General features: G+C 59.4%; 1 protein-coding gene across 8 annotated transcripts in view; it reads right to left on the bottom strand.

Moving 5' to 3' along the window:
* RPH3AL (rabphilin 3A like (without C2 domains)) overlaps positions 1 to 17,095 on the bottom strand; it is a 126,002-nt gene that overhangs the window by 43,555 nt on the left and 65,352 nt on the right. For 7 of the 8 annotated variants that reach the window (XM_079797371.1, XM_079797367.1, XM_079797374.1 and 4 more), the window contains exon 5: positions 3,481 to 3,567. The exons of the other annotated variant lie outside the window; for it this stretch is intronic. In XM_079797371.1, coding sequence (XP_079653497.1) covers positions 3,481 to 3,567 — 87 coding nt within the window. The remainder of the gene's footprint in view (positions 1 to 3,480; positions 3,568 to 17,095) is intronic. 8 annotated transcript variants of the gene reach the window in all.

The following is a 17,095-nucleotide window of genomic DNA, read 5'->3' as shown; positions in this document are numbered from 1 at the left end:
TGACTAACGCCAGTCACGCCAGTCTCCTTGCCCGTCCTCCAAATCACCAAGCACACACCTGCCCCGGGGCCTTTGCACGCACTATGCCCTCTATTGGAATGCTCCCATCCCTACAGCCACACAGCGCGCTGCAGAGCTCTGCTAAACGCCATTTGATCAGGAAACCCTTCCCCGCCTCCCTGTATAAAATAACAGCTGCCCCCATTGATCCCAGCACCCTCTCCCCCTCTCCCCCTCTCCCCTGGGCACGTTATCACCACCTGCGACACGGCAGCATTGACTTAACGGTCTCCCTCCCATGAGAAGAGCTGTCTTGCCTGGTACATAGAAGATGCTCAATAAGCATGTGCTGAATGCCTGAATGAACACACGCATTAGACTGTTAGCCCCTCAGGAGTCGGGGGGCTGAAGCACTCCCCCCCCACCCCCCCGCCACCACGGACGTGCACCAAACAGGCAGCAATGCCCCCCTGACAGCCCGGGGACGTGTAACCAGCGTTCATCTCACTCCAGAAAATAAAGTGTTTAAAAGCACAGCCAGAGATGATGGGAGTGAAGCATCATCCAAAGGAGAGATAAGAGCGCTGGTGCGCGAGTCCCCATCAGAACATTCAGGTTCTCCCGTCAGGACGCGCTTCTCCTGCAGGACGGAGCGCCTCCGTCTTATCACGGATTCAGAACCAGCTGTAGGCGGCTCTTCAAATGACATTTTAAATGCTCTTTCTATTTAGCTATCTCTTGGTTGTGATTAGATCTCTTTCTAAGCAAAATTTTTTTTTAAAAAAAGGCACTAGCAAACCAATTACCCTGTCACTCTCCCATCCCAAAAGTTGGCAGGAAAAGGCGGCACCCGGGTCCGGCACCCAAGGGCACCCACACTCAGGACGCGCACACTGAGTGCCCACAGTTTGCCTGGGACTGCAGAGATGGGACGTAGCGTTCTTCATCTTGCGAAGTTGTATTAGCCCCTGGAAGTTCAAGGACAAAGTGAGAGCATGATGCACAGCTTCATACTCGTTGCCTCAGAAAGATAAGAAAATTCATCCTAAGCTATTTCAGATTTCCTGGGCGCCGCGGGGCTCCGGAGATGAGGACGGGCTGGCGGTGGGCCCCGCACGTGCTACCCTAGGGCTGGCTCTCAGGGATGCCAGGGTAGCTGGAGGTGGGGACGGGCAGGCCAGCTGCCTCTGCAGCCGTCCACTGAGCCATTACGCTGGCGACATCCGTCTTGCCTCTCACCCACCTTCTCTGTGACAGCTCCTTCATCTCTGTCCTCTAACAGCTCAGCTGTGACTGCCATTGCGTCCTGCGGCGGTGTCTCCCACAAGGCGCCGTTTTAAGGAATGTCCTCCCTCCTGGAGAGCTGCGTCTTAGGGGAGACGCCCAGAGGACCCCACGTCCCAAGGGGGCGCTTCTGGCTGGGAGAGAGGGGGGCCTCTGAGGCTTACAGAGGACCCGTGCCAGGCCGGGCATGTACACTTGGTACATCACTTTGTACATCTAAGGACCTGGCCGAATTCTTACGGCGACTCTAAGAAACAGAGACGGTCACCTCCGCTGTAGGCTGAGAAACCAGGGCCCTCCCGGCAAGATGGAATGTCAGTTCACGTGTGGGGTACCTTCCCTGTTCCGAAGACAGAGGAGCCTGTTTCTAAAAACAGCAAGTAAACCCATCTGCATTCAAAACCCAGATGCTGCCGAAACCGGTTTGGCTCAGTGGATAGAGCTTCGGTCTGCGGACTGAAAGGTCCCGGGTTTGATTCCAGTCAAGGGTATGTACATTGGTTGCAGACACATCCCCAGTAGGGGGTATGCAGGAGGCAGCTGGTCGATGTTTCTCTCTCATCGATGTTTCTAGCTCTCTATCCCTCTCCCTTCCTCTCTGTGAAAAATCAATAAGATATATTAAAAACAAACAAACAAACAAACAAAATAACCAGATGCTTATCTCGAGGGGTAAGAAACGCCAAACGTTTCCTAAGTGGAGGAGCTGAAGGCACAACTGGTGGAGTTCTGGGTCCCCCAGCAGGTGGGGCCACCGGGAGCTTGGCCGTCTAGGGCACAGGGACCACGGGAGGTGGGGGACCAGAGCCAGAGCCACTGAAAGTGGGGGCTGGTGAAGGGATTTCCCACCTGGGGAAAGAGGCTGAAGAGGCAGAGCTCCCCGCTCCACCCCCGAACTGGAGCTCTCCTAAGAATCTGAACAGGGAGGCGAGCGGGAAGCAGCACCCACACAGCCAGGGCCTGGCCAGGCTGCCGGAGGCCTTGGTGATGGGCCCGGGGAATAATCCCATTATCACCAAGGACACAGCTCATCGCTAGCCAGAGAGCCCTGGCTCTGCATTGGGCGCCCCCGGACCTGGGTGGAGGTGTGAGCAGGGAGAGCAAGTGGGGGACACCGATTCCCCTTCAGGACGAGCGCACAAACCCACATTCCAAAGCCCCGGGGAAAGCTGACACTGAGAGCCAGCAGCACCAGCCGCGGGGAGACAGTCCCAGAGACGCAGTGGCCGGGAAGGCAGGACTGAACAACGGGTGCAGAAAGATGAAGACATAAACAAGGGCCGCGGGCGCCGTGGAGGATGGGCTGAGAGGCTCTGCACGGTAGCCGGGAGGACTTCGGAAGTGGAGACGGGGGACGGCAGGGACAGCACTGTCCAAGGACAGTCTGGCTGAGGATCTCCCACAGCGGAAGGCACCCTATGGTCCCTCAGATTGACGGCACGTGCCCAGTGCCACGCAAGGAGAGCAGTCCCCACGTGCTAACCCAGGGCACGCCCCCTCTGCCAGGCGCACTCTACGCCCACCAGCCCCGCCCCATGTCGTGCTCCGGTGTGGCCCCACTTCCGATCCTGGTACAGCGAGGAAAGCCTGGGTTTGGGGTTACGAGATGCACGTGCAAGCTCCACATTGTGACTGCCTCACTGAGCTTCAATTCTCCTCCTGAAATGGGGTCAGAACTAGAAGGACAGGACCTCTGCACCGGAAGGGACTGTGGGGTGGCCTCACTTACTGCACTTACTTCCTGCTCCCACAGGAGCCAGCTGGTGCCCACCTCCCGATCTCCATTTCCCCGTCAGCAGAAGGCGATACTGACAGCACCCTCATAGGGGACTGTGAAAGGATTTAATGGATTCATACAGCGCAGTGCCAGGCTCATCATAAATGTTCAACCCGGGGCGGACGTTACTATTGCTATAATAATAGGTGCCCCCCGCCCCCCAACCTACAGCCAGTGTGAGGGCTTCCCACTGAAGCCAGGGACCCCAGGCATGGCAGACCCAGGGCCCACGCCACCTCCGCACTGTGAAAATGGGCAAGCCAGCAGGTGATCCCCCCACCCTTCTCCCTGGTCACCCCCAGTAGGTCCTCCTTGACCTCCAGAGAAGCCCCTCCCCGTGACCAACCATGAACGTCCCCCACTGGGATGGGCTCAGACCCGGCCCCAGCGCCCCCCACCCGTTGCCCTGGGCACCCTACCTCTCTCTGCTCACTGCAGATCTTACACAGCCACAGGGGCCGCTTCTGGCCAGGGCAGGCCTCGATCCCACACTTGGTGCAGACTTTCTACAAGAGAGAGGACACGGGAGGTCACCACTGGAGCTGCTTCCTCCTCGGCTGAGAGGCTGGGGACACCGTAGCCGAGGAGCCCTGGGCCGTACTCCGAGGCACGGCTTTGGCTTCAGGCCAGCAGGGCAACTAACCCAAAGGGCACAGGTGGCTCTGGGGCACCCTGGACGTGCCCACCCATGAATCCCCACGGTACAGACCCCCCCCCCCCCCCAACAACCACATTCTCTGAGGAGCACACCACGGTGAGCGGCCCGAGAGGCACAGCTGCCTCCTGTTCCACAGCAGAGAACTGGCCGCCGCCCAAACGCCCAGCACGAGTGGAAGAGCCAAGCGCAGGCAGCAGAATACGCGATGGCCCGGGCCCAGCAGGCTGTGTCCCTCCCTGGGGATGCGGGCAGCAGAAGATGTTATGCAACAGAGAAAACACACCGGGGTAGAATCATGCCAAAAAGTCACGGATGTGAGAAGATGCTGTCGCGAGGAAGACCAGTGCCTTACTGCATGCCCAGGCCCTTCGCGGAACGAGCCCAGCACCCTACGGCCTCAGCAGCAGGCCCGTGTCGCCGGCGAGGCATCTGGGGCTGGAAGCAGGTTGGGAATTTGCCAAGCTCACCAGCAAGTGGTGGACTCAGGTCTGGCTCTAGAGCCATTATGTAATGTCCCCAGACACATGAGTAGCCAGAACCGCGTTCCCACAGTGGCTGACCTTCTGTGCTGCTTGAGCTCACAACTTCCACATACATATCTTGCTTCCCCAAAATGCACGGCGACGCGGTGGTGGGAAAGGCCAGGTGAAACGCCCCGGAAGGCGGGGGGGACCTGGTGGGGCCGAGATGCGCTCCCGGTGAACTGGGTGCAGTCTGCCTGGGTGACAGCAGGCCCTCCTCTGAGCACGGGCGCACGGGGCTCCTCACTGTTTCTGCCGCGTCCCTGCAGCCTGGGGGTCCTCTCCGCCCCCCTCCCTGCCCCACCACAGAGGGAAGGCTGGCTCTGTCGCCCGGCCTTTCCTGCAGGCTGCCAACTGAGCAAGCAGCACGCCCCTCTCCACGGAGAGGAAAATGTCACCAACTTGGCTTCCCCGCGCCTGTCGTCACCGCCCGAGTGGGCAGCTGAGCCCAGCGCTGCAGGAGGGGAGCCAGCTCGAGGCCGAAGGGAAGCCGACACATTCTTGGGGCGGGAGGGTATGCATTTGCTCCCATCCAATACTCAGGGATGAGAAATGTCACTTTTCCTCTGATTCTCCAAATGAACGGCAACCTCCCAGCTCCCGGCTCTCTGGGCTGGCAAGAAAGTCCACCCCCGTTACAGAGGGGCCCCTTCCCAGCTCTCGAGAAGGTCCCGGGCCTGGGGAGGGTCCCTGTCTGGGTGCTCACTGCTGTGCTGCTCTCCCTCTGAGCTCCAGGGTCCCTTGGAGAGGAAGGGGCCTTGGCCACTTCTGTGCCAGGCCTGGGTTTGGGATCTGTGCCAGGCTGGGGCACAGCGGCCCGCCCCCTGGAGCCCTGGGCCACCACCCGTGACCTGATGTGAAATTCCCTCTTCTCCACTAGGACTGCCTCTCGATATCCCTCCCAGTGCTCACCCCAGCCCTTCTCCCTCTAGGACAGGCCCCCAGGAGCCCATAAGGTGGAAATACACACAGGCCCCACCCCCCAGGGGTAAGGAGAGAGGACGGAGGTGCTGAAGCCGGCTGGCGGTTTTCCTTCGAATTCTCCCTACCCGGAACAAACAAATGGTGCATCATCATCTATCTCATCCTGGATCACTCAGAGCCCCCCCGTCCTCCTGGGAAGGAGTGTGGCCCTTTAAGAGGTGAGATTTTCCTGTTGAGTTTTCTACATGCTTATAGGGTTCGGTGCCAGTCGCCCTCCAAGCACACGGTGCTCTGCCCCTCCCACTGAGACAACGGTGCCGGGAACAAGGAGAGAACACGGGACGGGCCGCTACCGTTGCCTGAGCAATTGCGTGTGCCAAGCACCAAAGTAGGAAGGAGCGGGGAGGCAGGCTCTCCATGATGCCGCTGAGGACACGGAGGCTCGGAGATGGTGAAGCCCGCCGGAGGCCCCACCGCTAGGTCGGGGCAATCAGGATTCGGGACCTCAGAGAGCTGGGAAACGCCCTCCCCTGCCCAGCGCCAAGCTGGTGCCCATGGCTGTCCAAGGAGCCGGCTCACGTGCCTGGGAGTGTGGCTGATGATTCGCAAATGAATGAATGGGCAGAGGTGACACGGCATGACCTGGGACAGGCTGTGCTGGGGAGGAGTGTGCAGCCGCATATGCTTGCTCATCAGATCCAGGGCACTGGTTCTGGGAGTCTGGCTCCGCCCTCAATATTTCTCTGGAGGGAGGGCGGCCGCTCCTCAAAGGAGAGAGGTTTCCCCGGGGAGACAGGGACCCCAGGCCCAGCGGCCTCCCCAGCAACACTCCATGGGCTTCCCCACAGCCTCCCTCCCACGCTGTGGCCGCCCTGCCCCACACGTTCAGCAGAGGTGGGGGGGCTGCGGCCTCTGCCCCTGTCGCAGTCAGCTCGGCCTGCTATAACAAAACAAGTCCTAGCCTGGGTGGCTTAAACAGCGGACACGCGTTTCACAGCTCTGGGCTGGAACTCCCAGACCGGGGTGCCAGCAGGCCGCGTTCTTGGAGAGGGCTCTTTCTCTGTGCCCCCTCTTTTGCTTCTGCACGCCGGAAGCCCTACAAATGGGCTCATCATCATCCGTCTCAACCTGGGTCATTCAGAGCCCCCCGTCCTCCTGAGGTCCCCCACCTCATGCTATCCTGCCCTGTCACCGACTCTGCTTTCCAGAAACACTGCCCTGAGCCCGCTCCGAAGCACTGCAGCTCGGTGCTCTGGCCACAGGCTTCAGAGTGAGGCAGGCCTGAGTGGGCCCGTGGGCAAGCTACACAACGCCTCTCGGAGCCTCGGATGTTCTCATCTGTAAAACGGGATCGTATTTGTCCCCTGGGGTCGTCTTGAGGGTTAACTGAGCTTCACCTGAAGAGCGACCAGCACGTTATAAGCTTTCGAGACCTGCCAGTTATTATCTATCATCGGTGACGCCCTCGTGCCCTGTTCTGACACCGTGCATGATTCTCCTCCAGACCTGCACCAGCTCCTAGGGCAGCCATCAGCCTCATGTGGCTATCTAAATCAAAATTAATTAAAACTAAACCAAAGGAAAAGCCCAGCTCCTCGGTCACACTAACCATATTTCAAGTGCTCAATAGCCACACGTCACATCGAATGGCACAGAAATAGAACATTCCCTTCAGCGCAGGAAGTCCTGCTGGATGGCGCTGGGCCACCGAACCCAGGCCTCGGTCTCAGGGCCTCGGCACTCACCACTGCCCTCCCTGGCCTGTTCCCACTGCTCCCCACAAGGCCTCACTTCCAATCAGCTACTGTGATCCAGTGCGTGCCATTCTCAGCCTGTCTTTTGTCTTGGCCTCACCCCACCCCACCCCTCCCCATCTGACGCCCACTCGCCTTCCAATTTACGGATTCCTATACCATCACCTGCTGAGTGCCCACGGGCAGCATGGCACTGTGCGGGCAGGCAGGGCCCAGGCCTCATGTGTCCCCAATGAAGCGCCCAACGCTCGGACCCAGGTCAGCCTGCCAAGGCTGCGTGGCTGCCCGCTGCATTGCCAGAGTGGGATTCAAGCCGGGCTCGAAGGATGGGTGTGCACATGCCCTCAATAAATATCGTCTGATTGGTTTAACACCCATGCTGGTGGGGAACAGAGAAAGAAACCGGGAGAGAGTGCCCAGAGCTGTGTGCTGTCTTCTACCCACAGACCACAGCACACAGACCACTTGGCCTGGGGACAGAGGTGGTGGGGGCCAGATGCCCGCAAGAGGCTGGGTGGTCAGCTCCCATGCTGGGGGTGTGTGTGTGTGTGGATGAGTGGCACCTCCCAAATGTTCCCTCCTCCCTTTGCCCTGTGGGGTGCTTTGAGGGGTTGGGGGTGGTATGGGAAGGCACACCCTCCTCGCCCATGCACAGCCCTGGTTTCAGGCTGCCTGCTGTCACTGGTGGAACCCACGTCAGATCCCACCATGTCTCAGCTGTGTCGTGTCTCTGGCTGGGGAATCCAGGCCAGCAAAAAGATAACATGCTCCAGTTCAAATAATACATAATTGCTCCACTACTACATCTCCAATCAGTAAGAGAATAATGAGCCTTTTCCCCTACGGGCTTGGTCTTTATTCCCAGGTGCAAAAACAAAGAAAATGAAGCAGGTAGTATTTTAAAAATCCAGTGAGAGTATGAGCCAGCTGTAACATTAAGTCGGTGCAAAGGGTACCCTCCACAGCCGTGTCAAGGGTAGCTCTGGGGCCTGGGGGCGGTCACTTGCTTCCCCGCCTGAGATGGGCTTCCACTGAGCGGAATTGCCCTGGGCAAGTGAGCACTGGCTTCCCCGGTCGGTGGTCATGGCTGCCTCATGCTTCCCACAGCCTACTATTGTGTCTGAGTGTCCAACAAACCAAGTCCAGCTCTGGGCCTCACTCAGAGCAGAAGTGACAAAAGTCCAGGCCGTCACTTGGCACATACAATCTCCTCCATCCTGCCTCAGGCATTCCATGCATCCCTTCTGCAAACATATATCCCAGACTAGAGCACACACGGGGAAGGGGATGGTTCCGGGCATAGCCCACGGGGCACAGACTTTGGGGCCGTTTAGATGCAACCTCAGATGTGTCACTAACCTTCTCTGAGGCTCATTTCTTCGTCTGTGAAACAGTGGTGACAGGCAGACTCATGCCACCGCAGGGAGGATCAAGGCAGATGATTCATGAAAGTGCTTAGCACAGAACACGGTATAGAGCAGGCAGTAACCACAGCTCTGTCCCACATGCCTGGATCCGTAGGGATGCCAGCACCCATCAGCCATACAAGCCAAAACCCAGAATCATCCTCCATCCTCACTCTCCCTCATTCCCACCCAAATAATCCATCTCCAAAAACTTTAAATCTCGACTGTCAACGGCCCTCCATCACCCTCCCCGATCCATGCTGCCACCTCCAGGGCCCGCCTGCACCGGGGCCCCCAGCAGGTCTCCTCATCCCCACTTTGGCCAGCCTCCAGTTGGTTCCCGATATGGCAGCCGGAGTGATCTTTTCAAGATGCAAATCTAATCATGTTATTTCTCCCATCCCTGCCAGCATAAAAGCTTTCAAAGACTTCCCGTGGCTCTCTGGATGGAGACAGCCCCTTTCGCATGGTGCATGAGGCCTGCTCAGGCTAGACCCTCCCTCGCCAGCCCCGCCCCCTGCCCGGTGCTGTCAGCCCCAGCCAGGTGGGCCTGTCTTCCGTCTCTGGTCCTCCCTGTGTTTTTCCTGCCCCAGGATCTTGGCACGCGCTGCTCTCTCTGTCTAGGATGCCCGTGGTCACACTCTCTCTTCATTAACTTTCAGACCTCTGCAAAAGCACCCCTTCTCCAAGGAAGCCCTCCCTGACTGCCTACCTGGTTGGAGCTTCCATAATAAGCGCTTGCCTTTTGTCCTCAGCTGTCAGGAATTTTGGCCTCGTTCATGTGGCTCATGGCTGCCACCACTTCCTCTACCAGGCTGTCAGCTCCCCGAGGGCAGAGGCCAGGTCTGTTCTGTCCACCTTCCTATTCCCAGTGTCAGGCACAATGAACGTTTGCAGAATAAATGAATGAACAAGCAGCAGCTACTTTCACTATTGCCGTTGAGAAGGCAAGATGTGGTCCCTCCTAGAATGTGCCAGTTACTGAGGAGACGAGGCACCGGGAGACAGGAAACACCCACGTGGCGGCGCAGGGGAGGTGATGGGAGAGCCTGCACTCCGGTAGGGTGTTCAGGGGTGGCAGGGCTGCTGGCCGGCAGGCCTCCCTCTCAGCGTACGTTGTGTGGCCCCAGGCTGGCCCACACACCAGGGAAAGGACTCTGAGCATCCTTTGTTAAGGGTGGCACTCCACATGACCTCTCCGTGCCTGTCCTCCACCCTGGGGTGCACCCTGCAGGGCCGGAGAGGTCATGTGGGTGCGACCCTGAACAAGGGATGCTCAGTGTCCTTTCCCTGCGCGCAGACTCCTCTCCCTGAGATGCAGCCTCATCCTAATGTCTGAGGGGCGCCCTCCTTGACGTCCTCACAATCCCGGCCACTTGGGTGCCCCCTGGCCTCCCTGGAGCGCACACAGCCAGGTGACACCGGCACCCGCCCACACCGCCGCCAAGAGGCAGGAAGTGCACGTGGGCCTTCGAGGCGAGGTGCACCTGCGCTCGGGCCCGGCTCCCAGGCGGGCCTTCCCATCCTCACTGTGAGTCCCCGCCCCCCTCACGCAGAACCCCCCGCTCCACAGGGGGGGTCCCCAAACTGATCTGATCAGAGGAAGGGAGGGGGTGCGGAGCCGGGAACAGAGCTGCTCGGCACGCAGACGCCAACGCCTCTCAGGAACGGCGGCGCGGTCTGGGAACATTCAGTAACCGAGGAACAGCCGCGCACCCTCGACAGGCCCCGAGGGCACGGCAGGATTATCATCCATCACACAGACAGAGATGTTGGCGACGCTCAGTCAACCAAAATAAGATGAAATTGTGCTCAAATGTTCCGTACAAGGAGGCCAGGAAAATGTACGCTGCGCTGCAGAGACGAATATTGAAGACGGTTAATTTGAAAATATCTGATGCTTTAATGCCGTGGTCGGCAAACGGCGGCTCGCGAGCCACATGCGGCTCTTTGGCCCCTTGAGTGTGGCTCTTCCACAAAAATACCACGGCCTGGGCGAGTCTCTTTTGAAGAAGTGGCGTTAGGAGAAGTTTAAGTTGAAAAAATTTGGCTCTCAGAGGAAATTTCAGTCGTTGTACTGTTGATATTTGGCTCTGCTGGCTAATGAGTTTGCCGACCACGGCACCAGGAGGTCAGCAGGGCGGGATTCCCGGTTAGAGCGCATGCCTGGGTTGTGAGTTCACCTGTAGGGGGCGGGCAGGAGGCAGCTGATTGGTGATGCTCTCTCCCTCTCCCTCTCTCTGAAACCAATAAAAACATTTTTTTTTTAAAATAAAAAGAATGTGGGAAGTTCCCTTATCAATCCAAAGGGAGCCTGGGTCTTGAAAGTCCAGACGCGGAAGAGCCCCACAGCTCCAGGTCAGGAAGCCGCGTGGGGACTCCCCACGGTTACGTGAGTAGAAATCGACGTGCACTGGAACTGGCCACTCCTCTGAGAGGGCCTATCAGGGCCTCTGGAACACGAGCCTCCTAGCATCTCCCAGCCAGGAGACACCTCAGGCCCCTCCCTGGCCCCGAGCCCCCCTGCTCGGGAGGAAGAATAGGTGGCAGACGGAGTCAAACACAATCCAGGGCGCCACGACCCTCGACCCTTGACCCTCGTCCAGCTTCCATCAGCCCCGCACACGGCCTGCTCCGCCCTGAGGGGCTCCCCCTGCTGGGATAGACTCCTGGAGCCCTTCTTAGCTCCGTCCAGCCCTAAGGGAAGAAACCCCTGGCTTCTGTGCCCGCCCACCAGCCTGGGCTCCTGGAAGTGACGGGGCCTGCGCTGGGCACGGCCCCCAGACTTCCAGCCGCAGGTCCACGCGGCCCCATCAGGATCACGGAGGGATGACACTCGGACCAGCGGTCTCCCGGGACGGCCAGGTCCCACGCGGCCGGCCGCTCTCCGCCTCTGCCCCGGCTGGGAGGGAGTCGGGGCAGGCAAGGCCCCGGGGGTGAAGGAAGCGGCTTACATCCATCTTGTTCCTCGCTTAGAGTTACAACTCATAACAATGATAACAGCCACCGTTTATTGAGTACTTCGTCCATGCCTGGCACCAAGCTCAGCGCTCAACACACATTATCATGATCACATTCCATCTCATTTACGCTCACAACGGCCCCTTGAAGAAGGGTTTACGGTCCGAATGTCATGGAGGAGGCTGTTGAAGGCCTGGGGGGCTTGGCTAAGTTCACGTAACGAGGAGGCGGCAGGGCCGGGGTGCAGACCCAGGTCCATAACAATAAAAACAAGGGCTTACGTAACACGCCGTGTGCGGGGCTCAGCAGGCGCGCCTGACACGGATTATTCACTTAACAAGGCGAGACGGGGCAGATAGCTTAGGTCATTGGTCCCGGGTCACACAAGGGCAGTCAGTGGAGGGCGGACTGGGGTCCACGTCCCGATCTGACCTCTCACCCACACTCGCTGTGACCCCCCCCACGAGCCGGAAACAATGCTGGCCTGAAGATAAGCGGCAGCTCCCTTTCCGAGACTGACGCCGGCCACGCCGGGAGCATGAACACAGGGAACTGCCGGCCAGACAGCGCCAGCTGCAGCCTGCCCAGCCCGGCCCTGGTTGCATAACCCACCTCTGCTTCCCGGGGCCCTGGAGCGGGGCCTCCCACAGAGGACTTGCCACCCGCAGTCCCCTGGTCCAGCCTCTGTTAAAGGAGCCTGCTTCTCAGAGGGACAGCCCCTCGATCCTTTGGGGTTGTTTCATCCTCACATCCAGGGTCCTGATGATGCCCTGCCCCACTCAGCAACCCCGGGGCGAATGGCTGCAAGGGCGGCTGGCTCCTCGGGGGCTGCCACGAAGCCCCAGCGTGGAGGGGAGGCGCTGGCTGTGGTCAGCACTGGACATGCCAGGACCCCCGGGCCGGCTCTGCCGCGAAGACGCTAGCTCTGAAATTCGACAGTCCTAGGGCGTGTGCCCGGGGTCTCTACCTGACCTCAGAGACACTGAAGTCACAGCCCTGCTGGCCGGAAGGCGAGACAGGAGCTCCGTTGTCCTTCCGCCACCCCTCCCCCTAGAGTCTGGTGGGCAGCGACTTCACTGCAGGTCGGGGCCGATGATGCCGAGAGCATCCAGCAAACACTTCCTACGGCCCTGCTGCGGCCAGGCCCCGGACTCAGCGAGCGCGCGGTAAGGCTCACAGGCTGAGGGTGGAAAGACACGAACACGGATGCACACAGAAGGCCTTGGCCCCCACCTCGCTCGGCGGCCTCGCCAAGCCCATGGTGCCCGTCAAGCATCACTGTCTGCTCCCAACACTCTAGGGATTCCCATGCCTCCATGCTTTTGCCCAGGCTGTGCCTCATGGCTAGGGAGCTTCTATGTATCCCTCAGGAATAATGCAAACGTATTCTCCTCCGTGACTCCCTCCTTGACCCCCACTCCCACCCCAAGCGCTAGTTACTCCCCCCTCCCCCCCGTGTGCTCCCACAGTGAGCGTCCAGAGAGGAGTGCTGATTGCATCCTACTGACGTTGACTCTCCAGTGACTGCACAGACCCCGCTGGGCCCCTTCCCCCACCCCCCGCCCCCAGCTCAGCCCCTACCAGCTCAGCCGGGGACACATCAGCTCTCAGCAGCTGCTCCAGAGGTCGGCACTGTCTTCGCTGACTTCCAGGGTCATCATAACTCTTGGAAGGTCAGTGTGTGTGAAAATACCCTCTCCCTTCCCCACGCCCCCTCGGGGGCCTGGGACACAGCCCATTATCCTCAAAGCCAGCAAATACCTGTCATTGGAATGGCTTTTTTTATTTGAAAAATTCAGCAGCCTAGACAAACACCCTCAGGCTCCTGAACATTCCAGCAGCGGCAGCACTAACGAGCAATTAGGGACCCTGGCGATGTGCAGGAGCCGACTCCGAGGAGAGCGGTGATGGTCGGGCAGGTGCAGTCGGGCCTGACCCTCAGGCCCCCGAACTCCCAGCCCGGGAGGTTCATTTACGCTGCTGAAGTCAGCAGCCTGTGCCCAGGGGATGGACTGGGAGCCCTGGACGCCGCGTGGAGGCGGTCAGACTTCATTCTGCGGGCAGTGGGAGCCACTGAAGACTTCAGGGGTGGGCAGAGCGCCCTGATCAAGCCGCACTTGAGCAAGATGAACAAGCAGAGGCGCAGGGAATGAGCTGGAAGGCTCATGGGACTCCCCTGCGGGCAGCCGGGAGCTGGTGGGGAGGCCGTGCAGTGGCCCCAGGCGCTCAGGCCTCGCTCGCTGGAGGGCCGAAGCCCACGCCTGTCTGCACCTGGAAACTCAGCACGGCAGAGGTGCTTCCTGGGCAGAGGGGGCTCTGGAAGGCCCGGCAGATCATAATCTGGCCCAGCCTCAGTTTCTCCATCTGTAATCTGGGAGAGTCACCCCCCCACAGAAGGCGGATGACAAGGGCGAGGGAAGCATTCGTGAGGGAGCGAGGGAAGATCCCCTAAGCCAGGGGTCGGCAAACTCATTAGTCAACAGAGCCAAATATCAACAGTACAACGATTGAAATTTCTTTTGAGAGCCAAATTTTTTAAACTTAAACTATAGGTACATTGTTATTAACTTAATTAGGGTACTCCTAAGCGGGCCTTTGCTAAAAACTCAAGGGGCCAAAGAGCCGCAGTTTGCCGACCACTGCCCTAAGCTGCGTCAGAGAGAGGCCTGGTTCTTTCTTGGTTTGGAGGCCGGGGCTAAGGGCAGCCTCCGAAGAGAAGCTGGCTCCCCCTTCCCTGCCCCTCCCAGCGGCCCCAGCAGCAGGAGGCACCTGCTGCCCACCCCCACCCTCGGGGGACAGAAGGCAGGCTCCATCCACCCCAAGCTAGGGCCCGCCAACAGCACAGGGCCGCGCTGGGAAGGCAGCGGCAGGAGAGGCGGGCGCTTGGAGAGCAATGACGAATGGCAGGCCCTCCGCGGTGTGGCAGCTTGCAGGACGCAGCAGTGAGGTGAGGCGAGGCCCGCGTGAGCAGCAGCCGGCCACACCGCGGCCTGGAAATGTCATTATCTGCTATTTACCACAACAGAGGACGAGAGGCTGCACAGAATTACCGTTCCTGGTAACAGCTGCTAAACGGATTTGCCAACACTGCTTCCTGCCGCCTGCGTTCTCTCGAATGCACGATGACCAGACTCAGGCGGAAGGGACACGAAGCTCCGGTGGCAAGGGGCCCGAGGGGGCGCCAGTCAGCTGTCTCAGGAAGGAGCCCGACCCCCACCCAGGCCTATAGACCGTTTTGCTCCCTCGATGAGGGGCCTCCAGTGACTCTCATCCACGACTCAGCAAACACAAACGCCTTGCAACCCCCCAGATGTGTCCAGGCTCCGCCAAGCATCCTGGGGGTGCGACAAACCTCTGTGGGGAGGTTTGCTTCCGGGGCGGCCAGGGGGCCACACACTCCTGTGGGCGGTCAGCACGAGGGCCCACGACCCCTTCTCCAGTGTTAGAGGCACTCAGTCAATGGCCTTCGCACCCAGTTGGCAAGCTGGCACCAAATATCACCTTCCTTTGAGGGGGGGCGTGTCTCCTATGAGTCTTCAGCTCTTTTTACCCCCCAAAGAGGGAGCAAAGTTCTGAATTGAGATGTGAGGCCCTGGCTATGCCACCGGGAGCAAGTTCTCTCTCAGAGCCTCAGTTTCTCCACCTGGAAAATGGGTTTAATCACTGTCTTTTGCCTGCCTCCCTCCTGGGGGCTATAAAGGGTATACGGCATCACAGAAACATCAGACACCAAGGGGCGTCCCAGGAGCACAAGCCAACCCCCACACTGGCGTCCCCCTGCTAAGAGGACACGGACTCAATCCCAGCCTGAGACAGAGAGACTTGGAAAGCAAACCTGCCATTGCTTTAAAATAACAACACACCAGGCTCCGTCTACGCCCCAGAGCCTGCTCCTCGGGCCTGCACTGGCCCCCCACAGGTCAGGGAGCGGCAGCGGCCGCAGCTGAGAGCTAAAGCTGACGCGGCTGAGCCTCTGGAGTACAACGTAGCTTCCTGTTTTAGAGCATCCAATAGGCCCTCTCGCCCCAACACGCAGTCCCGCTCCAGGTCTGCCTCCGGACCTGACCTCCCCAGAGACCCACTTGCTTCCTGAATAGAACCCCTTTTTTCGATGGCTCTGCTGCCTATAGGACACTTCTTAGCCTCACTTCATTCACTCCACCCTCCTCGGCCCGCCTCCCTCTCCCGGCCAACTCCCGACTCCCCCACATCCCCAAACCATTCGCTATGCCAAATGCCCCCATCCCTGCGCTCCGCTGTCCCCCTGCCTCTACAGAGCCGTGCCTGCTCCTGCACTGCCCTCCCTAGGCACCTGGGTCTCCACCCTCCAGGCCCAGCTCACACAGTCTAGGGTGGCGGCCGGCGCCCTCTGCCTGGGGCCACTCCATGCCCGGCTCCTGCAGCCCTCCGCCCGCTGCACTACACGCTGTCACAGCGGGGAGCGCCTGGCGGGCAGGTTGTGGCACGCAGGCAGGCTAAGTGACCGGGTCTCCGGAGGGCTGCCGGAGATGCCATGGTGGTTACCCTAGCTGTTCCTAACAGAGGGAGCAAAGGGAAGTAAACCTCACAGGCCTGTCATGTGGGCAGCTCTGCCGTGAAGCTGCAGCCTCACACTCCCCCAGGGGGCCTCCCGTCTACTCCCAGCAGGCTGCTGGGGGCGGGGGCTGGACGGGTGGGAGACAGACACCCAGGAAAGTTGGGGTGACCTAGGGAAGGTGCTTACTGTCCGTCACACCTGAGAACAGGTTATGGGCCAGAATGGGCGTGGCCACTGCAAGGGGGCAAAATTTGGAATATTGAATTCCCTAAACCAGGGTGGGAACATCTGGCCTGCGGGCCGTGTAAGGCCCACGAAATCATTTGGTCTGTCCCTGCCAAGGTATGAGGGGTGCGTTAATGAAATGTTTGGCCCGGCCGGTGTGGCTCACTGCTTGAGCGTCAACCCATGAACCAGGAGGTCAGGGTTCGATTCCCGGTCAGGGTTCGATTCCCGGTCAGGGCAAATGCCCGGATTGCAGGCTCCATCCCCAGTAGGGGGCATGCAGGCGGCAGCCGATCCATGATTCTCTCTCATCATTGATGTTTCTCTCTCTCTCTCTCTGTGAAATCAATAAAAAGTAATAAAATAAAAAAAGAAAAGAAATGTTTGACCCAATACAGCAGGCTACTTTTTAAGCTGATAATTCTGTGTGGCCCGCGAATGATGCTGTAAATGTCCACATGGCCCTCGGCAGGAAAAAGGGGCCCCGTCTCTACAACGAAGGCGTGCGCTCTCACGCTCTAGGTTCCTCCTGATTGACTCCTGGCTTGTGGGGCTCTCACGCTCCTGCTCCCCTACATTCGCCCACACGGCCCACCACCACGTGGGCCCCACACACAATGACTAATGGGCCGTGACGAGTCTGGTGCTGCAACGCTGGAGTCTGGTGTCGCTTTTAGCTTTATTGAAGGGATGCAATTCCTTGGAAAGAATGCTTTCTGCCGTATCTCATCCTCCATGGGGGCCTCTGGAAATCCTCATTCCAGGGGTACCCCAAGAACCCCACTCCGGCTCCCAATGGGGAAAGACCACCCACACATCGCTCTGGTGTCACCGGTTCTCATGGAATGGCCATAAGGCTGGTCCCCAGGAAGCCCTGGGATTTGCCACCAGAGGGTCTCAAGGTTCCCCAAGCCCACCCTGGCTCTCGGCAGCTCTGCAGCTGCCTTTGACTTTACGCTGAAGGGCAGCGGCATGACAGGGTGGACAGACTGGCCTCTGGACTGCTCCACGTGGCCAGAAAGAAGCGCCTCTGGGGAAGAAAGTCACA

Source organism: Cnephaeus nilssonii (assembly GCF_951640355.1).
Source record: "Cnephaeus nilssonii genome assembly, chromosome: 19".
Classification (NCBI taxonomy): Eukaryota; Metazoa; Chordata; class Mammalia; order Chiroptera; family Vespertilionidae; genus Cnephaeus; species Cnephaeus nilssonii.
This window is presented reverse-complemented; position numbering and strand designations above follow the sequence as displayed.